General features: G+C 35.9%; 1 protein-coding gene across 5 annotated transcripts in view; it reads right to left on the bottom strand.

The window, feature by feature from the left end:
• DPH6 (diphthamine biosynthesis 6) overlaps nucleotides 1–26077 on the bottom strand; it is a 213762-nt gene that overhangs the window by 148595 nt on the left and 39090 nt on the right. For all 5 annotated transcript variants that reach the window (XM_032230016.1, XM_032230024.1, XM_032230050.1 and 2 more), the window contains exons 4-6: nucleotides 19178–19251; nucleotides 15953–16071; nucleotides 1868–1929 (exon numbers count right to left, since the gene is read on the bottom strand). In XM_032230016.1, coding sequence (XP_032085907.1) covers nucleotides 1868–1929; nucleotides 15953–16071; nucleotides 19178–19251 — 255 coding nt within the window. The remainder of the gene's footprint in view (nucleotides 1–1867; nucleotides 1930–15952; nucleotides 16072–19177; nucleotides 19252–26077) is intronic.

Below are 26077 nucleotides of genomic sequence, written 5' to 3'. Positions count from 1 at the left end.
TTAGCAGGAACCCTATATCAATGATGGCGAACTTTATGGCACGTGAGTCAGTTCAACTGCGCTGCGCATGTGTGAGCGACTGCGACCAGCTAGCTGGTCTTTGGGTCTCTGCCACACATGCAGGAAAGACATGTGTGCATGTGGGGGGTGGGGCACATGTGGGGGGTTGCATGTGCATGGAGGCATGTGCGGGGGCACATGCACATGTGCAGGGGTGGGGTACATGCATGGGGACACGCACGCATTGCATTTTGGGGGTTAGGTGTGCGCACACTTTGGGCACTCAGTCTGGAAAAGGGCAGCCATCACTGTCCTATACCACTCCAGACAAATGGTTATCCAATCTCTTCTTTAAAACTTCCAGTGTTGGAGCATTTACAACTTCTGGAGGCAAGTTGTTCCACTGGTTAATTGTTCTAACTGTCATGGAAATTTCTTCTTAGTTCTAGGTTGCTTTTCTCCTTGATTAGTTTCCACCTATCACTTCTATTCCCTCCCTCGGGTGCTTTGAATGGCCACTAAATGAGTGGTTGTAAGTCAAGGACTACCTATAATGTAACTACAATATATAAGCTCACAAATGCTTATACACATAGTTCTTGTTTAGCATTTGCCTCATTCAGCAATCCTTTGTAGTTACAATGGTGATGAAAAAGTAACCTCAAGACCAATCCTCACATTTATGACCTTTGCAGGTCTGTAAAGCAAAGGAAAGCTTAAGTACATAAGCACACTCATAGTTTCACTTATCAACTGCTTCACTTAACAACCAAGTTGCCAGTTCCAATCATGGTAACTAAACAAAGTCTACCTGTACAGGAAGAAAAAAGTGAGCTAACTCCACCTCAAAATGGCTGCTGACAAGTAGAAAGTTTTCAATAAGGGGAAACAAACTAAATCAAAAACTAAATTTACATAATAAAGGGTAAAGAAGTTTGTCTCAATGCAAGAAAATTTCCAGTAATCAGAAATCTATTAATAATAAATATTAAGAAGTAAAATCAACTCATAAAAATTGTCAGGTTCAAGAAATTAGGCTGATTAAATATATTTTATGTAGTAAAGTTTGTATTCTGAAACTTCATATTCTGTTCCATCTTATTCCTGAAAAGTAGTGGTTTTTCTATATGTCTGATATATTGAAAGATCAAATCCAGAATGCATGATATTCTTTATCTTCCCACTGAAAAAAAGCTGCAGCTGTCTTAAAAAAACATTAAATTTAATGGGTTAACTCCATAAAGCCTAAGAATCTTTTTCCAGGATTATGTAAACGCTGAATAAAAATAATATTTCAATGAATACAGCAGACTGTACTTGAATGATGTCATTTCTTCAAATTATTCCAGAAACATGTGGAATCCTAGTATTTTCTCACTAAAAGGTTACGTAAAAATTTCCCTCAGTTCAGTTCTTGGCAATTCTTACCAAAATAGGCACTCCTTTTAGATTTTTTTCCCCATCATAAAGAAAAATAGTAAGATGTATCCAAACATTGCCACATTAAGAATATGAAAACAAGGGGTCACCATTATGCTTTGCTAATTAAAGCTTTATTAACTTCAGTAGGTCTATTTTAAGCATGATTGCTGGAGAAAATCTAAGAAGTGACACTGACTTGATGGCACATAATCAATCAATCAATTTTAAGCATGAATCCAAATTTTATTTTTAATCAACTGTTCTCAAAGAAATAGATCACATGTAATTTGTTGATTAGGAAAACTATACGTATAGATTTTATATATATTTCGGTTAGCTAAATTATGACCTAATGTTTTCTTTCTAAACTTGCATTGTTTTGTGCACAGGAAATTTATTATTTTGAAGCACCATATATTTAATGTATACTTTCAATAATACTTACTTTCAAAAGATAAGGTTCCATTTCATCCAATGTTTTTCCTAGATGTTTATCTGGATCTAAACCTGTCAAAAGGTTTAAATGTATTTTAGAGAACAAAGTACTGTTTGGGTGTCACAGTTTACTCTTTTTTTAACATTTTAAAAACAAATCATTAAAAAAACCTCAATTCCTGTTTATCAAAAATAACTTTTGGGAAACAAAGTTGTCCTTAGCCAGAACATACTCTCGTACTTTCTTTGAACTGCTGATTTTTATCTTGGGCAAAAATAAGTTCATTTCCTTTGCCCTGTGCACTGAGTGGAAAGTATATTCTTTTAGTGCTTTATATAAATAATATAAAATAGAAAGCAAGTTATAATGTACAAATTATGATAATGAAACACTCAACTGAACTTGACAACTCTTTAGTATATATTAAAGGTATCACCCTACACAGGTTTCTAAGGCTAAGTTGGATCATTGGTAAACTTACTATTATGACTAAAGCTATTTCCCTTCTCAGTCCAGCCATTTCTTTTATTTTTTTTATAATGTAATTTTATTGAAATTATTTACGTATAAAAGACAAAAATGAAAATAAAAATAAAGGGAAAAGGGAAAAAGTGAAATATGGGATAAAGGGAAAAAAAGCAAAAAAGCATTAATTTCCTACACTTTTCAGGGCAGAAGAATGAACGTAATAATGTTACAACTTCATTTTTTTACTTCGTATATTCAATATATACTAGTCATTTCTATAACCAAAAAAAAAGTCTAATCAGTAAATTCCAAAAGTTTCATTTTTTTTCTATCTCAAGCCTAAAATCCAGAAGCAGTTTCCAGATACAAATAAAGTTAAATGTGTTCTTTTCTTTAATGAAAGCAGTTAATTTGGCCATCTCTGCTAGTTCCATCAGTTTGTTCAGTTTTTCCAACCATTCTTCCATTATGGGAATTAATATATCTTTCCATTTTTTGCCGCTGTCAACATGTTTAACAACATTCCATTTTTTTTCTTAGTCCATCAAACCTAGAAGAAAAGTCTATGGTTTAATTTATATATTCATTTGTATATTCACATCAGCAAGGGAATGCTGCAACAATCATAAATGTGAAAATAGTCATAAGGCTCTTTTTTCAGTGCCATTCTAACTTTGAACAATAACTAAATGAACTGTTGTACATCCAGGATTACCTGTATCTCTGTACCTTCTTATAGAAATTGCAATATAAGTTGAAAAAAGATTTTTAATAAGGTCACTGTCTGTTTATAACATATCAGCTTCTTGAATTTTCTCTATCCTTTTCTCCTTCTTTTCTAAGTTTATATGCCAATCATCTTCCTGCTTTATTTGCAAATTCAAAATGTCTCTTTCACATAATGCAGTTTAATCTCTAATTCTTGGACTGTTAACATAGACAGTTGTTGATGTAGCCATTTACCTTGGTGTAAAATTTGGTGTATTTTGCAGTTCAATTTCTTAACTTCTAATTTTATTGTTTTGTTTTTTTTTACATCTTTCCCTGGGATTCCTTTTTGTCTAGATCAGTGGTTCTCAACCTTCCTAATGCCGCGACCCTTTAATACAGTTCCTCATGTTGTGGTGACCCCCAACCATAAAATTGGTGTCTCTGTTCCTAATACCATCAAAAATATGTGTTTTCCAATGGTCTTAGGCGACCCCTGTGAAAGGGTTGTTCGACCCCCAAAGGGGTCCCGACCCACAGGTTGAGAACCACTGGTCTAGATAGATATATTGTATGAAATAACCTCTCATAACCTCTTTGCTGCCATCTCAGACAGTCATTAGTAGTAGTTTATTGATTAGTCTTACAACCTTATCAATAAGTCATTAAATCAGTCAATTTGTCCAAATTATTGTTAAAATATTTAATTTATTTTTACAATAATTTACAATCATCTCTTTCTGTAAAATAGAATAATTCAATCTTCAGCAATAATTCAAAATCTTTTTTTTCTGAGGATCAAAATTTGGACTGTGATCCAAGAATGATTTGGTCAAAATATAAACTTTTGATATTTTATTTGTGAGATTTTTAGAAATGAATATCAATTCTTGAGAATGATTTATTTTACTCTGCCTAGCAATTTCTTGAACATTTTCTTAGGCCCAAGCTAGATATAATAATATGCAAGTGGATAATATGCTTATGAATATCTTCTGCCACATAAATATTATAGCAGCATCAGAAAATGTTGATCATACTTTAAACAATGAAAGACTTCTCACTGCCATGGGAGAAGTATTAAATTTATTCCTCTAAACCTATTTGTTTTCAAAGGGTAACCCCCACTGATACAAATTCTTGTAAAAAGCATTTTTACTGCTGCAAAACATAGCTAATTGTTCTGAGCTTCCAGATGTGTTGGATTTTAAAAGCCATCAATCAGCTTGACTGGGCCAATGGGAAGTGGAGTCCAGTTATTTGGGGGAAGTTACAGATTTCCAGAATGAGGTGGCTGGATGAAGTCACCAAAGCAGTAGGCGTGAGCTTAAATTGACTCCAGAGGATGGTAGAGGTCAGGAAGTACTGGAGGAACGTTGTCCATGGGGTCGCGATGGGATAGACATGACTTCGCAACTAACAACACATTTCCAATCCCAATTACAAGGTTGCAGTTGAAACCTAACCTACACTTGACTTTCACACAAAGTGGAAGCATTTGCCCACCTCTTCTACAATGAATATTCCAAAGCATATGTTTCTTTACTCAGTGTTTATTTCTTCTAATGGCAAAATGCCAAATATTTTTGGAGCATTTATTAGTAGTATATGGAATCAAAACTTCCTTTTGTTTTTGTTCCCACTTTTGGTACTTAGCAACAGTCTGTTCCACCGTCCTATATCTTTTCTGGTTCTTTGATATACTTCAAGGATATCCTTTCATTTTTTCCCCTGCTGTGGTATTAATTTTAGATTAAAAAGCATGATGTATTTTTACCATTGTCTTCTAAAGCATATTTGTTGGTAGATGATATTATTTGCAGACCAAAGTCTACAAACAACACACAGCACTGCTATTGGATATTGTGTCCTTTAAATGATAATTATTCACGCATAAAGTTTAATTTTGTTCTCTCTGCCCAACTGTTCTAAACATGTGTTTCCAAAGGGATCTATGAATGATTATTGATGATTTGATAAAATATACTGACAAGCATTCTCTTAATCAGGATCTTAATACCAAGATCACATTGCATTTTCCGAATGTGAAATCACCGGGGACAAGGGAAAAAAACCTGGATGGGTGGATAAACCTACAACAAGCCCAAGCTATAGAAAACTCCATGCAGAATTAAGAAATTAATTAGGAGGAAGAATCATAATTTGCTGTGCTGACATCTATTTTACTTGACTTGCATGTATCTAGAGGAAGCAATTATGATTCAATTAAAATATTCAGTTTTATTACTTTAGTGGCTGACCTTGAAGTTAATGCCTATTTTATTTAATTGCATCATCTATGAATAAATGTTAACCCTAGCATGTTATGCCCCATTATTTTTAGTGCATTTTTCAACTCTCTGACTGAATTATATCAGTCAATTAATATCTACTGTCAAGAAAGCAACCAACGCTTTATTTCTTGGAGAATACTCTAACAAATGATAGGAAAAGCATCTTGAGAGGCTTTTAATAACATCAAATAAAATGAACTGGACTAACTTCACAACTTCTGTGCTCTGGAATTTTAATGCACAGTTCGTGTGTGCGTGTACAAGTTGCATAATGAGTCTAAGATCCTATTTATATAGTAAAATGTAAAAATCTAGCCTGATAAATATTTTAATTGGAATATATTGCTATCTTCTAACAGCATCATTGCTAAAAATGTTTTAGTATGTTCATACACCTGTTAGTTAGTAGATACTTCGGTAATCAACTGCTTTGAAACTCATCGAATTTGGTACTTAACACATTTTTGTGAAAAACAATTATCCTGGTATTTGTTGTTTGTTTGGTAGTCAACACACAAGCTAGAATTTGTCAATATCAATGTCTCATGACTCCTTCCAGTCGAAACAAAGGATGACACGTTAGTAGCTCTTGCTCTGTGTACATCTCCAGATGGTCTTAGCTTCTATGGCCATTTTGTCTATTTTTCTGCTTTTTTTCTCATCAGTACAGGTAAAGTGAAGTTTTTATTTTATTTAATATAAGTATTTATTATTTTCTTCTTTCTCATTTATTTCTCATGTAAAGTAATGGTGTACAACCATATCTTTTTACATGTTGCCTTAAAATGTGCATTGTCTTTGGTTTGGGAACACATTAAATGTATTTACATTATTTTTATGGGAAAAAATTATCTGGTACCCATTGTTTTTGGTACTTACCATATTTCTCAGAACCAATTAACGATAAGTACCGAGGCACCACTGTAATACGTTTAAAATACATATCTATCTAGATATTTTGGATGCTATGGTAAAACACGTGAGAGTTAGAGAAGAATTACAGAATAATCTACAAGAATACCATTGCACAACAATAAGTTTAAGCATGGTAAAAAGTATACAGTTAATTCGTAATTTAATGAGCTTATATGCCACCCAATCCCGGAGGACTCCGGGCGGCTTACAAATACGAGATAAAATAAAATAACAAATAGGGGGGAGAAACAAAAACAGTTTAAAAAACACAACATACATTTGGCTTAGCTGGGAGTTGGACTTGATTTATAAATCAGCAGTTAAGGTTATAGTAAACAAAATGATTCCAATTATATTTTTGTGGTTCTTTCAATGATCTTGCTTCCTTTGGCACAACATATAAGGGAGAAATAATTGCTTTTTTTCTTAATTATTTTAAGGTTTTTAAAATTATCTTAAAATGAACATTTGAAATAGATAATCAAATGCTCATAGGACACCAGATAGAATAATATATCTTACATTTAACTATGAGAACATTCCAGTTTAACTAAAATTGAATGAATAGATAACACACTGAAACCTTTAGGTTGTGTAAATGAGTCTATTCTATATGAAATTTCCACACATCTTAGACCAGAGTTAATTGAAGAAAACATATTTTGGAATTGTTGCCTATTGTGAATGAATATGTTGAGAAAAGGGATGAGTAAACAAGATTTTGTTGGAGATATAAAAAAAATGTTTAAATATATATATATATATTGTGATGTCCAAAACTGCTGTGCCTTGCAAGAAGTAATTGTATATACTATCTTGACTTTACAACAGTATTTAATATTTCAGATGTTCACATTCTACCAAATGCATAGAAATTAATGACTGGGCAATAGAAATGGCTAATATTGTTCATCTATATTGCTAATGTTGTTCATCAATATTCTAAAATAAAGGTATGGTCTCAGTTATTTTTTTAGCTTATTGTGATGTTACATTAGCCAAGAGACTACAATGTTGATGCAGAGTAGAGGTTTGACTGCTTAAGACACTAGCCCTATTTGATTCATGCTCATGCACTTCCCAAGTGCACCACAAGCCAGATATGCAAAAGATGAGTGGCTTTCCTGCTCCACCATTCCTCTCCAACATTGGCAGGATTCTAACCATCCTCATGAAGCGCTGGCTCACCTTCCCACTGAAGTGGTACCTATTTATCTACTTCCATAAAACATGCTTTTGAACTGGCAGACGGACAGAAGCGGAGGTGCATAGAACATGCTTTCAAACTGCTAGGTGGGCAGTAATGGAAGGCATCCAATGCTAAGACTCAAACCACTGCAGCAAAGACCATTTCTAGCATCATTAGGCCACTAAGCCACCACACCTACATATCCCAGTTATTCAATGGACCAAAGACCTTGTAACTTATGAACAAGCCACTTCCATATACATCCTATGTAGGGATGATTATGAGATATTGTAATCCTTCACTAAAACTTTTGTATAAAACTTTATCTATGTATTCATTCAAAATTTCTCCTCAATAAAGTTTTTCTTTTATTTCCTTTTTCTCTTTAATTAAATAAAAGCAAACCACATCCCAAGTTTAGATTGATCAAATCAAAGCTGAACCATGCCTATAATTTAACACAGCTCTTTAGCAGGACCGCTAACATAATTTGTATTTTAGAAATCTCAGTGCTATGGCTGTTTTGTGAAAGCAAGTCCTGAAAAGCTTATATATATGTATTCCATGGCTAGAATCGAATGTAAATTGGATTCATTATAGGAAAATAAAGCTATGGACGGTGATTCCAATCCTACATACAGTATTTGGAGATTTGAAGAACCCAAAGCTTACAAACTAAAATCACAACTATAATTCCCCAAGAAGTATTCATATCAAGTATTTCCTCTTCACTATTACAGTATTTTATTCCAATGAGAGCTGCAAAATATTCTAATGGGCAGAGACAGACGCAGAGACAACAATCTATCAATATTCTCTTAGAGTATTCTCAGAGGTTGAATCATGTCAGTAAAAGCCAATGGCACTGGACATTTTTCCAACCTTGTGATGATATCTTTATGCTCGGAGAATGAGGCAACAAAAGTATGCATTTGCTTTCTGAATGCGGAGTCCAACTGCAGTAATTGAAGATGACAAGCAACAGCTCACCTGAGTAATGGGTGGAAAATTTGTTCAAGAAGTGACTGAAGTATTTCACACTCAAACCATTTTTTCCAGTACCTGTAAGCTGTACAATGCTTATTTCATTTCCTATGACTGATTAGGGAGAATATATAATGTATAATTCTGAGGAATGAATTGAAATTTCCCATCATTTTGCGTTAGGATCTTGAAAAATTGCAGTTGGCCGTTTTGATAATCTTGTTTTAAGTGACAAATACTATTCCCTGAACAAATTCCCTGTATGATAGATAATAATAATAAATACATATGTTGCGGGCCTGGTTTCATTTTTCAGTTTAGGTTTATTATAAAAATTATTGCCTCAAATTGAACTATTAGGTAACTTTGAAGAAGAACTGCAGTTAGAAAAAGAACCATCATGTTCATTTCTACACTATAAAGGGCAAAAATCAGATTCATTAGGAGATCTCGGTCTTGTGTAGGTGGTGAACAACAAAAAAGCAGAGATTTTTTAAAAAAATTATCTAATGATAGGTTGCGAAAACACCATGGAAAATTGTGTGGGTGGATGATAAGCTGGTATGACAGATAGAAGGATTGTGACAGAAGGCATCAAAAAGTCGTGATATTTCAGGCTGCAGAGAATATCCTTAGAGGATGCAAGAGGAAAGAAACATCTGAAAATCACTTAAATTGAAGATACTTGCCATTTAAAAGAGTAAAACAATTTGGTAAACTATCAGGATCTTCTTAGGCCAAGTGTTTGAATTAAAACTGGGCTACTATGTTATTCATGCAGAAATGAAAGACTGTTGTTTCTGATTACTTCTCAGAGGAAAAATAAATTATCATGGAGGAAGATTTGAGGTAATCATACTTCAGTATCTGAATAGATGTGTAGGAAATCATACATACATATAATCCAGGTAACATTTTTCCAGAAATCAAATATATGCTTTTGACACAATGCACTTATATATTATATATATATTTTAGTCCTTTCTCACAGACTCAAAAGATAAATGAGACTACCAACCACATTCTTGAGTATCATTGCTGGTATAGCTATAATTTTCTTGGTGGTATCACTGATGCCTACATGGATGAGCAGTCATTTGAGCATAAATAAATAATTTTCAGTGGAGTTGCTGTATCTTGGAAGATGTTTTTTCACATCCTAATCCATACTTCAAGGAAGCAGCACACTTCATGAGACAATGGCTCCATTCAGCATGTTTGTTTTTCTGTGCCTCATAATCAGTCACTAATTACCACAATTCTTTTTTTTTTCTTTTTGGCTGCATTCCTTCTATTCTTCAAATAACTATGTTCCTGCCTCCTGATCAACAGTATCACTTTTTCTAAGGTTCAGAGTCTCTTTTTTCTATGAAGAAACACTCATTCTAAGTTCCAGCATTGTAGAATATCTTTCATGATTCTTGTTCTTCTTGTCACTGCCACCCACCGGTCTAGCTGTTTGACTAATTCTCCTCCTTAGATTGTTTTTTTCTGATTCACTTCCTCTGTCAGCCCTTTCGTTGAACTAATTCACTTCCTTCCTCTTTCGTGAATTAAGGTGTCTCTAGTCTCTCCCCCAATACTTGCACTTTTTCTTTGAGCATCACTTCAAAGCACTGACTTGTTATTAATATGTGTCAGTTAGTTTTCAGGTACAAACACACAAGCATTATCAAGTAATGATAACAGTCACACTCTTTTATCTCCAGTTCTGTTTCTCAAGGCGCCACAAATAAAAGACTTTTTAAAAATTCTTGTTCTTTTGAGGATCACAGATTATCTGAGATCTTACTGTCTGCTTAAATGGAAGATGCTTTGGGACTCCCTTTTGTGCAGGAATCCCCTACTACAGCACACCTAACAGATGGTCACATCTCCAGCAAAAGAAAATCTATTCTCCTGTGGCAGACTGTTCTTTTGTTGAAAAGCTTTTATTGTAAAGATTTTTTCCCAGATATACAGATTACATCTATTTCCATATAACTGAAACATATTGGTCCATATCCTATCCTTTAAACAATTCTGAAAATTTCTGTCTTTTACATTGAATGGCAAGCCTTTGGGTATATGAAAACAACTATCTTGATCCACTTGGTTCTGTCAATATCCTTCTTCGAATGTGAGGCCCAGAACTGGATGCAATATTCTAAGCACAGTCCAATCAATGCAGAATAAAGAGGAACAAAGAATTCATTCATAATTGATACAGTGTACAATTTTAAACTCAGAGTAGATCTGGAAGGGACCTTGGAGGTTTTACAGATCAACAGAGTTGGAAGGGATCTTGTAGGTCACCTATTCCAACCTCCTGCCCAAGCAGACCCTACACCAGAAGTGGTATTCAGCCAGTTCTGACAGGTTTTGGAGAACCGGTAACAGAAATTTTGAATAGTTTGGAGAACTGGCAAATAGGCTGGCTCTGCCCCCACTGCCTTGCAGCCTATCTTGTCCTGAACAGGAGAACAAAGCTGGAAAGCAGGTTAGTGGGGTGGAGGGGGGCAATAGGGATTTTGCAGTAACCTTCCTCCAGGAGTAGGGAGGGAAAGGGGATTTTGTAGGATTCTTCCCCTGCCATGTCCACAAAGCCATGCCCACAAAGCCACGCCACACCCAAAAAGCCACGCCCACAGAATCGGTAGTAAAAATTTTTTAATCCCATTATTGCCCTGCACGATTTCTGATAGATGGCAGTCAAATCTCTTCTTGAATGCTTCCAGTGTTGAAACTCCCACAACTTCTGAAGGCAAGCTTTTCAATTGGTAGATTGTTCACACTGTCAGAAAATTTCTCCTAATTTCCAGGCTAGGACTACAAATTTTCACATGTGTTGCTGTCTGTATAGTTCTCCCCATCCTATACTAATGGCTTTATTTTTTTCTCCTACATAACTTTTTAATCATTGGGAACAAACAGAATCCTATGCAAATGTAGGATTTTACAACTGTCTCTGCTGAAACATCTTTTGCTGCTCTCTGGCCAATGTCTCACCTTGTAAAGCTCCTGCTTGATCTTGATACTCTCCAATAAAATGTTTATTATAACTTATTTGACTGTGGTCTGTAAATCTGATAATCATATTTTCTAACCTATCATCCAAATCATTTACAAATATGTTGAATAGCACAGGGCCTAGAACAGAGACCACTGAGATGCCACTCAACACTTCTTTTCAGAAAGTCATATTTTCTTAATTTTAACCAATTTTCCCCTTTGGTTTAAGGTGCTGCCTCTTCTAATAGATTGGTGTTTTTTTTTTTTACTATATTGTTAACAATCTGCCAGTTCATCTTAATTTTGGGAGCTACTGATAGAACACAGGGCATGTTGGCTCAGTGGCTAAGCTCTTGCAATAAGAAATAACAACTGTCACGCGCCTCCAGCAAGGGAGCAGCTTGGCTGGGAGCAATTTGAAGTCCACAGCTCTGACTGGAGTAGGGAGGTCTGCTGACCAGGCCTTACTGTGTGACAGTTGCCAGCTGCATGGCGACTGCTGATGTTACAACCACAGTCGATAAGCTTTGAAGCTGTAGAAACACTTGGACTGATTGAGGACTCCAAATGAAGGTTTGATTTAATAACTCTGTCTATGAACTCTGAGATGGAGCAAAGATATGTCTCCTTGGGCTTAGACTGAGTTAAGAACTGGATCAGTCAAGCCAAGGAGGCATGTCCAAACAAATTCAACTCAGTCTCAGGGCTAATAGACAGACATTATAACTTATGCATGGAGTCTCCAAGCAGTGCACAGGAGAAGTTTTAAAAATTACTGTCCACACAAAACTGGTTGATAGGCCAAGCACAATCATTGTTTCATTACCTATTTTTTTTAAAATAAATGGTGTGCCTTTGGCATTTAGTCATTCTGGCCACATGACCACAGAGACATTTTTGGACAGCGCTGGCTCTTCGGCTTTGAAATGGAGATGAGCACTGCCCCCTAGAGTCGGGAATAATTAGCAAATATGTGTGAGGGGAACCTTTACCTTTTTAAAAGAGACAAAACCTATTCACTGTAGAACAGACTCCTTATAGAAACAGCAGTTCCCTGAATCCTTTAATGAACTGGACTTCTGTACTATTATGAAGAAGAAGAGGTTGCAGCAGGATTTCTGATTGAAAAGTAAGGGGGGAAAACCCACTGCCCCCATCAGAAAGTCATCAGCCAGCGATCTTAATTTATAAGTGCCAACTGAAAAGAGTATTCTGAAATTAATGTGTATTTACTTGTATAATTATATGTTGCCTACAATCTTACACCTTTCTACCAATGCCATTAAACTAATGGAAAACATAACTATAGGAGCACGCCAGGGTTGATAAATGTCAGGATCAAGTTACATATTCACTGATTTCTTTCACATCAGCGCAACACGCCATCTAATGTGCATTACTACTCAGCCTTTTAAATGGGTTATTCCAAACACATTTACTGCAATTTAGTTTAAAAGCAGCTTTGATTATTCATCTAAAAGTAAAATGGTAACCCATACCTTAACTTCTCTGCCATTCGATATGTTAAACAGCCATCATTCTTTAAACCTTCTTTAATAAAGCACACTGTTATTAAAGCACTATGGTATGCCCTCCGGAGCAGAGAAGCTCCATTAAATTTGCTTATGTCTAATTATTGCTGCCCTAGACAGGTGAGAAATTTAGTCTGATAAGATCTTTCTTTCTACCTGTAGCCAAAAAAGAAAAAAAAGAGGCAGTCGTTTTCTATCTAATTGCTATCTACAACTATTTATGGTATTTGTGCGCTGAAGAAAAAATGCCACAGAAGGTTCTTTGTGTATCAGTAAGCACATTCAAACTTGTTCCAACCTAGGGAGATACAAAGACAAGTTTATCTTACTTAAGAGATGACACAGGTCACTGGCAAAATAGCCCCTGCAGTCATTTCTTCCGTCACTCAGAATCTGCCTATTTCTCTCTAAAGGGAGGGCCCTTTAAAAAAAGAAGAAGAAAAAGAGAGGGTTTTGGATTGTATATATAGTGACAATTTGCATTTTTTAGAATTTGGGCTTAAACATAAGAACATTCTAAAGACATTAATAGCCAAGCCTATATGAAGAACCCTCATTGACCACAGTTTGAAAGAGAAAAAATAATTAATTTTAAAATATTTTTAAAGACTTCTTCCCCAGGTAGGCCAGTGTTTACAATTAGTAAAATACTAAATATTATAGAAACAACAAAATAATTATGCAGCAGCATAATTTAACTTTTTAAAATTTGCCAGGCAAAGAAACGTGTTTTACCTTCACAGCAAAGGATCACCAATTCAGAACTAGCTGCACTTTCCTAGAATATTTCCAAAAATAGTCATAGCTAAATTCCTAATTTTGGAAAAATATGTAAAAGTTAGGCATCAAGAGGCAAAAGAGTCTCTTGGGCTTGATATTATGTGATCCTACCTAGTTGTGCATATACCAACTTTGTCCTTTACTTGAAGTTTTCAGCTCATCTTCCAAGGCCATATTACACTTGAACATAGAACATTGTGCATAGAATACTGTTTAGGCAGCAAAAGCTGTATAAATGTATAAATGTAGGCTGCAAGTTTCAAAAGGAGATTCAGAAGCATCACAAAATATGTACTTGATCTTCCACATAAGTTACTACTTTCATAGCTACTTATGGAACATAAGAATACCTGTCCACTAGGTAGCTACCATCTGTAAGCTACAAGTCCCCAATCCCTGGGACACAACCCACTACCAGGTTGTGGCCTATTTGGAATTGGACCACACGAGTGGCTGGCTGGAGTTCGTGCATACATGCACAAGTCAACTTGCATGAGAAGTGGATACTTGCACACATGCACGCCAACCCTCCACTTGAGCTACACTCAAGCTGCACTCACATGACCCAGTTCCCCTCTTCCCCCTCCAGCCGGGCCATCAAGCTGCAAAGGGTGGGGACCACTGAACTAACCAACCATAACCTGGTTAAATTTTGCAACTATATACTTAGTTGTATAATGACTCTAGTCCAAGATATCTTAAAAGAAAATGTTTTCTGTTTCTTAATCCCAGGTTCTTGCTTTCTTCACAGATAATAGATTTATTCTTAAATAAAAAGCTAGAATTTGCTGCAGAAACTGACATTTTTTAACAAGATACCAAGTCCTGCCAAATGAAATTAACTTGTAATTTGTGATTAAAGACATATTTTTTTTTAAAAAAAACCTACTTAGTTTAAATGTTAGGAAAGCACTAAATAAAGTTGGGAAGGTCTTATTTTACTGTTCTTATCAGAAATGATATAAAAGCAAAATGATTCTGAAGAATTATTTCTCCTACCATTGATACGCCCAATAAATGAATTCCTATTTTAAACAAGGTAAATTCTTATAAAAACGGTTCACCTCATAGTTGACTATATGATTTAATTCACACCAAAATTATACTGTGCACTTTATCACAAATTTATATTTAGTCAGTCATGTAGAACAGATTCTTTCCTATTAGATTGGCCATTCTTTGGTCTAATGGGCCACAAACTCCTACTGACCCCAAAAGAAAAACCTTATTTTTATCAAATTTTACATCAAAGATCTCATCCAATAACTTTGTGTGAAATACTACAGAGAGGACTGTAATTCTGAAGTGATGTATTGCCTGTTAATCTATTTCTCATCAGTTTGTGTAGTTAGAAAATCACATACCATTCAGTAAGCCTGAATTTATTAATACTCTGCTTGGACTGATTTCAGTGACCAAAATATTTTATACAATAGGTCAGTTCCATGTGAAAAATCACAATTTTGTCAATGAAAATCATTGTGGTGATTCTGGACTCCACTGAAATTTTCTCCTATGTACAATTATTCTTTAAACTGCAAAACTCAACTGTCCTTGAATAATTTCCTGAGTGGTAAATTAACCTTGCTGAATGCTGCAATGGAGCCATGTACATAAAGAAAGTGACAAAGTAACATATGCAACCAAATCTGGATAGAACAGAATAGCCTGAATACAGAAAGGACAAACCAGGATAGTAATAAATATCTTTTCTATAATTTAAGAACTATCTTAAGAGAGAACAGGAAAATACTTTGATCATGCAAAGTCATTTATTGATTGATGTTAGTATAGTTTTTACTTAATTATTTTCATTAGAAGCACCTATGATTTAAAGTAATAGTGGTCCAAATTCTAGCATTTCTGCTAGAGTTTGTGCTCTTATCAGCATAATGGAAATGATTATTCTAGAAATGAATTTTTCTTGAAAAACATACTCTGTGCAAATGTAATGAAGAAAGTCAAAATGATTTTTCTTTACTTTTTTCACTAGCTGGTATTAAAAATATTTGAGTAGATCCATTAATTGTTTAGACATAACATTGTGCAACTGAAATTCCATTCCTCATATAGATATATTTCATACTTCACTTACTCCTGATGCAATTTTCTGCTCTTGAGTACATTTTAATTACAAAACAGATTAATACATTCCTGTAGCTATGCTATGGTATTGATTGCTTATTGACAAAGTAGATTCACCACAGTTACTAGAGATAGTTTGAATTCTTACCAATAGCTGCTACTTTTATTATTATAGCTTGAACTTTCAAGGATATAATTTCTCTCAGCAATGTGTCTTGATTCTGGCGCCACAGGTATGCTAAAGGCTGCAGAGCAAGCCTTTTACAACTGTTCGCAGAAAGAAAAGATGGATGTGTCATTATAAGTAAACACAGATCATTTAACTCTCTAAGCAACCTTGCTTAATTTATACAATTACAATAGGTGTACATAAAGAGAGATAAATGCAACATTGAATCCACACATTTCCTGTTGCAATGCATTTTTTCTGCTCCACATCTCCTATCCAATCTGTTGCTGGAGTATCTCTCAACTTGCATAGCAGATGTAGAGGGCAACCATATAGATATTAAGCATTTATTCTTGCATCTACAAATGGAATGACATTATAGAATCCCATTTAAATAATAACTTTCCAGTGACAAGACACTTCATCAATACTTTAAGGTCATTATAGTTCTTCGGTTAAATCAATTTTCACTGGCTTTTTTTCCCCATTTCCACCAACCCACTCCCTTCAATAAGGGGCATCAGAAGATTATTAATAGGAGACAATGTTGAAAGAAAGAAAAAAAAATTCCAAGTAAGATACCAGCAATTGGTATTCAATTTGGAGAAGCCAAGAGTATTTTGAGTTATTTTACCAGTGGGATCTTGGCGCAAAAAGAACCTGATTAAAATGATAGCTTTTAAAAATTGAAAACAGCAAAAGAAAAAAGAGAGCGAAAAAGAAAAGGGGATGATGAGGAAATGGGTGGGGCGGGAGCAGCAGCAACATGAATGGAATGTGAGAGTGGCAACGCTAATTGAAAAAGTAATCAGAAAGAAAGGAACACTCAGGCAAAACAAATGTGAGTTTCAGAGGTAAATCACAATGAATGGAGTCAGACAAAGCTATGAACAGATACACTTTAGAATGAAATGACACATTCAACCAGATGCTTCTGCATCTAGAAATCTGGATGTAATTCCTTCCTTCTTTAAAAGATAGACTTTATCCTTTCTCTTCCCTGTAGCCCCATATTTCACTAGATTGACAAAGAAAAAAAAAGCCTCTGGCAAGCTCCTTCCTTGCTACCTAACCTCAGCGGAGTGAGGAGAAATGTATTTATTTGGGAATTTAGCCAAATGCCCTCTGGGGTTTCTTTTCTAGAGGTAAAGATTCTAGGCAAATGTTATGTGCTTTCTGACTGACAGGAACCTCCAGAGGTTTACTTGGCTAGGAGTGCTCATTACACATTTCATTAATTCAAGCAATGCTGCCTCGATAATATGTAATAAGGTAACTACCTGGAATTTGGAGTGTCAATGGCTGGCCATTGATTTTGTTTTAATCAACTTTATTTGCTACATTGTGTGTTGTCCTTAAAGTTACAGGCATATGTAACAATTCTCTAAGGCAAGCAGAAAAATCAGTTTCCACCATTCTAAAAAAATGTTTAGCCACATGTTCAGCTACTAAGTTTTCATAATAAAGTACAGCATCCGTAGTTCACTTGAATAACCATACATTATTCTGTGCTATTCTATCACCTTCATTTTCTACAAACTTGTAAGTTGACATAGATTAGGCTTTTTTCACATACCCAGGACATCCATACAATGAATCAGATAAAAGAGTGATATCATTATATATTTTATATGGCTATAACTGGAATACTAAAGAAGTGTCAGAATGTCACACAATTAGTTTCAACTGTCTAAAATAAAATGAACAAGACAAAAACATAGCAGCATTTCAGTACTATGTCAAAAATTGCTAATTAGATCGATCTTAAACAACAGTGTAAGAAAATAAGCTTCATATGTTATTTTCAAGTAAAAAAAGATTTCAAGTAATAAAAATGCACATTTTTCAAGCAGTTCACATGCATTCAGAAAAGAAAGTATCATTTGGGACCACTATAGCAACATTATTTACACAAGTTTAATATAAACATCAAAGTTGTCACTCTGATGCATTCCTAAACATTTGTTCTATTGGTGGAAAGTTACTGTGAAAAAAGTAACTTGTTTGGGAAGTGGAAACCTGTGGTGAAGACCCATCAGTGTGCTTTAAGCAATGTACAATGTTTGAAGCTTTGATTACCCAAGGTGCATCTTCAATTGAAACTCATTGCTGAATGCAGGATGCTTATGGTGATGACTATGGTGACATGAAGATTGCTCATTGCTGGGCCAAAAAATTAACGATGAACCAAGAAGAACTGATCAAAAAGGATAACAAGAACACATGAGAAAGGTTGATGAACTGATTAATGACAATTGACAGATCACTCAAAGAGAAATTTCTATGAACAGTTCTTCAGAAGTTTTGTGCAGGATGGCTTACACCCGAGCTGACAGCACAAACGAAAGCTTCTAGAGTTGAAATTTGGAACAATTCTTGTCATAATACAAGAATGATTTTTTTACTGCCTCATAATAGGTGCTGAAAAATGAGCTCATCATTGTGACACAGAAGTGTAGCGTCAGTCCATGGAATGGAATATAATCGCAAAACTAAATAAATTCAAAACTCAGGTTTTGTTAAGAAAATTCATTAATACAGATCACGTTATTCACATGGATCTTCTTAAACCATGTACCACTGAACTCAGAACTTTATATTACAACACTCAAAACTGACTGAGTAGAGTTTGGAGCCACAAGAAGGAAATTTTCTTGCAATACGACAATTGTAGGTTTCAGAATTTACAAGCCATGGCAAGCCATGCAATGGCAGTTGCAAAGTATGTAGCAAATGGAGATGAAGTAAATACAGGTGACAATAGATTAAAAAAGGATTATTTCCATATTCATTTTATCAAAATACCCTTATTTAAAGTTATGGAGGTAAATGAATTAGCTTTCTTTCAACTCTTACATGTTTAGATAAATTACTGCAAGGTTTAACAGGTAAGGGTGGGCTTCGGTTCATGAAATCCATATTGTTAGAAAACAAAAACCCATAAAAGATAAGAAACTTATAGCTTATTTTCCCTTTCTAGATAGGTTCCCCATTTTTAAGAGTTCAGTATTTTTGATTTGATAATTATATGTTTAGCACCATGTAGACATTTAATGAAATATTTAATGAAACATTACTATGCCATCTTATTTGACATAAAAGCAATAACTTTTCTGATCTAGCCCATACCACAGAAATCAATAGTTCTGTGGCCATGTATGACATGTTGCCCTAACCCTGTAAGGAATGTTTTATTTTACTTACACATTTTCCACGCGGACTCGTTGATAATCTGAAAGAATGGCCCCTACTGAAACAGCTTCTACCCCTTCTTTATCCTGCAAAACATTAATATATAGAAACAAATTTAAAATAAATCTGCAAAGGAATAAGAAAAATTTCTTCAGTACGTAAATCAGCAGCCATTAACAAGAGATCCCTTTAATTTCACTGAGGTAGTTTATAGTGTATTTGTCTTTGTGTGTGTGTGTGGTGTGTGTGTGTGTGTGTGTGTATACACATACACACATACATACACACACATATTATATATGTGACATATAACCGACTTAATGATCTCCAGAATGTTTAAAATATATTGCTCACTGAGCTTTGGTTAGCAACTACCAAGATCGTCAGAGTGTAAAAGCCATTAAAGGGATACCTGCCTTTATACAATGTTAATCAATTTGGCCATTGCACGAGTGATAGGCCCATCCACCCGCCTCTCACCTGTGATTAGCCCTGTTGTTTTTACATCAGGCATGTTAATCGATGCTTCTATTCCTGGGATTTTGGCCCATTATGATGCACACTTCCATATGGTTCACATCACATCAATGCTAATTTATCTCACTCTTAAAAGATACTCTATGTATTATATGGCATGTCCTATAACAGTGATGGATAACCTTTTCTGGACCGATTGCCTAAAGCATGCATGCAAGCAAGCGAATGCACGCGTATGCACCTGAACCCTCAAAATGCAATGCACATGAGGCCCCCATCATGCACCCTGCCTCAAGTCCCCCCACCCTCCACATATGCGCAGCAGAGACCCGAAGACCAGCTGGCCACCAGGAGGCATGTGCACATGTGTGGCAGAGCTGAACTAGGGCATCAGAGTACCCACAGAGAGGGCGATGCATGTCACCTCTGACATGTATGCTATAGGTTCACCATCATGGTCCTATAATGTTCTAGGCTCCACAGTCTATATAAATCTATGACCACCTCATTTTAAGATGTGATATTCATTCTGTTTTTAAAAAAATCAAAGCAATTATAACTTAACAGTGTCATAAAAGATTTTTATTTCATGATATGAAGGCAGAAAATCTACAGATGCTTAAACTGATAAGTACTATTGATGAAAGTCATTAATCATAACAAATACACAAAGGTACATTTGATATTGTATTTAAAAAAAATTGAAGGGTGATTTAAGGCACTGAAATCTGCAGCACTTAGAAGAAGAAAAATGAAATGACAACTGAATATAATCTGAATGCAACATATGTTGATTATTGTAAGTTTCAAAAGTACAGAGTTAATATTCAGCAATAAACGCCTTTTTGTCCACAATGGAAGAAAGGAAGTATTCATTTTACATGTCATGAAATAAAGAACAGATAGTCCTCAACTTACAACAGTTTGTTTAGTGATCATTCAAGTTACAACAGCTCTGGGGAAAAAAAGTGACTTATGACCATTTTTCACAGTTAAGACCTTTGCAGCTTTGCCAGCATTACATGATCAATATGGGCAATTGATCCATATTTATGGCAATTGCTATGTCCCAGGGTCATGCGATCTTCTTTTGCATCCATCTGACAAGCAAAATCAATGGGAAAGCCAGATTCACTTAATCAGTGTTACTAATTTAACAACTGCAGTGATTCACTTAACAACTGCTGCAAAAATGGTCATAAAATGGGACAAGATTCACTTGACAAATGTGAAATTCACCTAACAAAATTCACTTAGCAACAGCAATGTTGGGCTCAACTGTGGTCATAATTTGAGGACCATGTGTATTAATGCTTAACTCATTTTAATCTGATATTATTTATTCCTGCCACGAAGGAATAAATTCTCAAATCCTGAACTTTCTCTCTATCCCCCTTTCCTAAGACAGGATGAAAAGTAAGGACAAGGGCAAATTCTGTCTCTTCAAATGTACATTAATGACAAATGAAATTCTCATTAACCAAGAACAAAAAGCCTCCAGCTATATTGATTTCAGAGAAAGTCTGTGGTGTGTACAACAATGAGAGGGACTGCTTCAGGTACCTAGAACTTTACTTAATAAGTGCCCTTTCCTTCTAGCCTTGGTAAGAAAGAAAACGCTTAGAGTGCAGGAGAATTCCCAAGTCACTGGAAGACACAGGTATCAGGAAGGCTGTCCCCAGAGGGGAAAGAAAAAACAAGAAGAAATGTAAGAAGGACCCATAAGAAAGCAAAAACATTATAATTTTTTTGGCTATAGGGAGACTTGGCTTTTGAAGAGGCAGAAATGGAGATTAAAAACGGCAGCAAAATCAAATGGGATTTGACAAATGCAACATAATGAGCCACCAAAATTCTCATATTATTTGTGTAGCACGGGCAACAGTATTTTGATGGAGAATTCACTAATAGAAATCTTTCAAAGCATCTTTAAGTATTGTTGAAGTAAACAAGAAATAAAATACTACTTCCTGTTTTATTCAAAGAGGAAATATATGTCATCCATACTAAATATAATACACATTGAATACCACAAAGCATATTAATTATTAAACACCAGAACCACCTTTTTTAAAACTTAATTTTGAAAAACATATGACACAATCTGTGGTATTCCTTAAACTTTGCTTCCTCCAAAAGCATCCAGTATTCTTCATTTTTTATATTTTGTTTTGTTTAACATTATATATATACCACCTCAATTACACTGGGCATGACCAAAGCAGCTGTCACACAGGAGCTACAATTTGTTGATGTCATGTGATGTCACTAACCTCTCTTTGTCCCCCTGTAGATGCCTATAGCCTATCCTGTGTAACATATCCTGTGTATTGTTTTCTGTCATAAAGCTCTGAGTTCTCAGGAAGTGATTTTCTGTGGGTGAGATTGGAGAGTGTACATCACAGTCCAAAAGGATGTTTTTTGCTCATCCCTTCTTCCAATTATAGGTCTTATATTCCCTTCAAAGCTGTCCTTAAAGACTGAGGAACTAATGTGGGTGAGCTTCAATATTCAAACAGTAACATAGCTAGAATTAGAAGACTATAGTTTCTACGGAGTCCAGGAAAGGCATCATTTAATAATTAAAGACAGATGGGATAAAAGTTTTACCTGCTGTATTGTGGTTTATTTCACATGGTCTATAGTTTATTTGATTAGAGCGCTTGTATAAGAAGCAGTATATCAAATGTTAAAAGTTGTAACTATCTCTTAAACTCACATTTGTTTAAGACTAATTGTGAAAAATGAAAAGTGAAAGATACAGATGGTAGATCAACCACAAAGAATCCTGTGGAATCTAGATGAACAAATTAATCTTTGATTTATTATGTGTGTGTGAAATAAACTCATACATACAGTATCTCAGAGCCACCATAATGTTGCAATGGGCCTACTGTTATAGCCCAGCAACAGCCTGTGCTGCGTTCTAATTGGTCGGACGAAGCACAGCCTGTGATTGGAGGTTCTAATGACAGTTGGTGACCTGAGGGTATAAATACCGGACAGTTGTAACGGATTTCTGAATCGCTTGTCATCTTGTCATCTGGTACTAATAAACATCATTGCTATCATGATCCATGGCTCCTGCGTTCCTTTCACTCAATCTTTAAAACCTACGACCCTCATGGTAGCTAGTACAGCAATCTTAGGACCGGGGTAACTGCATATAATGGGTTTCCTCAATTGTCAGTCTGGCTGATTCATCTGGCAAAATATACTGCAAAAATACGTGGCCCTTTACTGGTATTTTCTGATGTCAAAAAACTAATTTGACAGATTTAGTTAGTCAGACCTGAATGGGAGCTCAACTAGGAATACGACACCAAAATGTTTTTATTTTTAAAGAATGACAGCAAGAGTAAAATACTTCCTTTTGTTGCCAAGAAATCTTTATAGAAATATCCATGAAGTCACTGACAGTGACTAGAGTTTGTATTTTTATTTTCCATCCTTGATAAGCCTTTCCTCCCAAGCTTTTCTTACAAGATGTCAACATTTTTTCAAGTACAGACATATATTTCTTTATATCATGATCCTTCAGACCCTTCACACCAGAAGGTTATTTTTCCTGTACATATTAATGTGACTCTTTGAAGATGGCCATAGCAGCTTTCTATTCTATGGCAAGATAGTGGATAACAAAAGATCACCACCTTGTTTTAAGCAGGAATTTGACATTAAGTTCAAACTTTCCTAAAGAGGCAGGATAAATTGCTTTCAACTATACAGTTATTCCTGGACTCATGACTGGTGGCTTAGCAACCATTCAAAATTACAACAGATTTCTATTGGGATATTTAACAATTCACTTCTAAAGTTCCAATCGCTTGCATTTATGGCAATTTACAGTTTCCCATGGTCATATGATAGCAATTTTACATTTTTGCCAAAAATTAACACTTTCAGTTTTTAGTAAAACCATCCCATAGTGAACAATTGGTTTGCTTTAATGACTGCCAAAAAAGTTACTGAATTGGGTCATTCACATGAATGACTCCTTTTATAAGCATCATGACTTAGGACCATAATGGGCAGGCTCCATTGATGGTTACCTGTAGTTAAGAATGTTATTGAGAAATATGCCAGAATAGAACTACCGTATTTTCACGACCAAAAGCCGCACCAGATTATAAGCCGCAGTATCAATTAACGTTAATTTTTCAAACTTTTTCCACATATAAAGCGCACCGGGTTATAAGCCGCACGTTTCCCGACGCTTCTGGACATCTGTTGCAGTCGCGAGGAGGAGCGGAGAAGAGCGCGAAGGTTCTTGGCGGACCAGGAAGCCGCGAAAGCAGTTGGGAGAGGCGCACGGCTTGGTTTCTCCTCCCTGGACGTCGCAGCAGCAGCCCCAAACTCACCGATCTCAGTGTTTTTCGCATCGGGGTGTGCTGCAAGAGCATGCCCCGATGCGAAAAACACAGAGTTCGGTGCGCTTGGGGCTGCTGCTGCGACGTCCAGGGAGGAGAAACCAAACCGTGCGCCTCCCCCAGCTGCTTTCGCGGCTTCCTGGAGCACCAAGAACCTTCGCGCTCTTCTCCGCACTCTCCTCGGCTCCTCACAACTGCAATAGACGTCCAGAAGCGGCAGGGGCTATCGAGCTGGAAATCCAATCCCCATTAGCCCCAAAAGCCGTTTCTGGACATCTATTGCAGTCGTGAGGAGCGGAGAAGAGCGCGAAGGTTCTTGGCGGTCCAGGAAGCCGCGAAAGCAGCTGGGGGAGGCACACGGCTTGGTTTCTCCTCCCTGGACGTCGCAGCAGCAGCCCCAAGCGCACCGAACTCTGTGTTTTTCGCATTGGGGCATGCTCTTGCAGCATACCCCGATGCGAAAAACACTGAGATCGGTGAGTTTGGGGCTGCTGCTGCGATGTCCAGGGAGGAGAAACCAAGCCGTGCGCCTCTCCTAACTGCTTTCGCGGCTTCCTGGACCGCCAAGAACCTTCGCGCTCTTCTCCACACTCTCCTCGGCTCCTCACAACTGCAATAGACGTCCAGAAGCGGCAGGGGCTATCGAGCTGGAAATCCAATCCCCATTAGCCCCAAAAGCCGCTTCTGGACATCTATTGCACTCGCGAGGAGCGGAGAAGAGCGCGAAGGTTCTTGGCGCTCCAGGAAGCCGCGAAAGCAGCTGGGAGATCTTTTTCCACATATAAAGCGCACCGGGTTATAAGCCGCACTGCCGGTTTTGGATCAAATTTTAGGATTTTCAGTGCGGCTTATAGTCGTGAAAATACGGTAATTCCACCACCCAATTAATGTTGTCAGGCAGGCATTAATTTGTGGCAAAAGAATTGCCACCACTAAAGTTATAGTTAAATTCATTGCACACAGAGAATAAATTAAGGACAGCTTTATCGTTTTGTGCACCTCTTTACCTCAGTAATGCTGTTCTTACTTCCAATGGAAAACAAACAACTACTCCCTTGAACAAAATCTACTCAAAACATTATTTTAAGCTTGGCTTTTTGCCAAAATATGTCCATCGCACCACAGAAATGTATTCTAAAGTTAATATCTGTTCATAAATGAATGTTGCTCATTTAAGCAAAAATTTAAATGCCCCATTGATCGTGATTTTACTTAAAATGTATTAAACAGGAAGTAGAAGGGACAAAAGCTCTATACAGACACCCTAAGGATTATTTTTTTTAAAAAAAACAACCCAATAGAATGTATTATTAAAATACTATGTGCTACCCAATTGACTTATGAATTAAAAACAGTATAACTACATGTGGTTTTTAATCCTCTTGTTACACAATTCTTTGAGTTCAGCAAGAAGAAAATTAGTGACAATGCTTTCCATTTAATTAGTATATTACATGCACTGTAATTATTAGTGGGAAATGTTATATTAATGAAAGTGAAAGTTAACAGTAAATTACCTTGTAGTTTTTTGTCAATTTCCCAAGCTACTGCTCCTTAAGATAACCCCTCTCCCTATAGTGCTTTTGGGTTTTTTTTCCTTTGCCTGATAAACATGATGATTAAAAAGCAGACAGTGCAAACCTTTGATACTTTTTAAATTAAATCCATGGCCAGCCTAAGGGCTGTGTTGATTTCAACTAAATGTGTCAGTTAATCAGATAAAAAAATTATCAGTAACTCAAAGAAACAGCAGCCTAAGGCTTCATCAGAGCTAAGGAAAGCCGAACCAAATAAGATATTCAGACAATATCACATTATGAGTAAAGGTTACTGATAAGCATAAAGCCAAACAAAGCTGCTCATCACCTTAATAATATCTATCTTTGGAAAACCATTACGTACAAAAATCAAATTATCACTTTTTAAAAAGCAATTAGAAAAAAGGGTTACTATGCCAATACACTATTAAATTGAACGTGCATTAGGAAAAGCTTATAATTATGCTTGCAAACATGCATGCTCCTTTAAGACCAACAAAATCAGATAATATGAGATAAACAGACAA

The sequence above is a fragment of the Thamnophis elegans genome, chromosome 1, assembly GCF_009769535.1.
Source record: "Thamnophis elegans isolate rThaEle1 chromosome 1, rThaEle1.pri, whole genome shotgun sequence".
Classification (NCBI taxonomy): Eukaryota; Metazoa; Chordata; class Lepidosauria; order Squamata; family Colubridae; genus Thamnophis; species Thamnophis elegans.
Note: the sequence above shows the minus strand (reverse complement) of the source record. Positions and strands in the feature narration are given on the sequence as shown.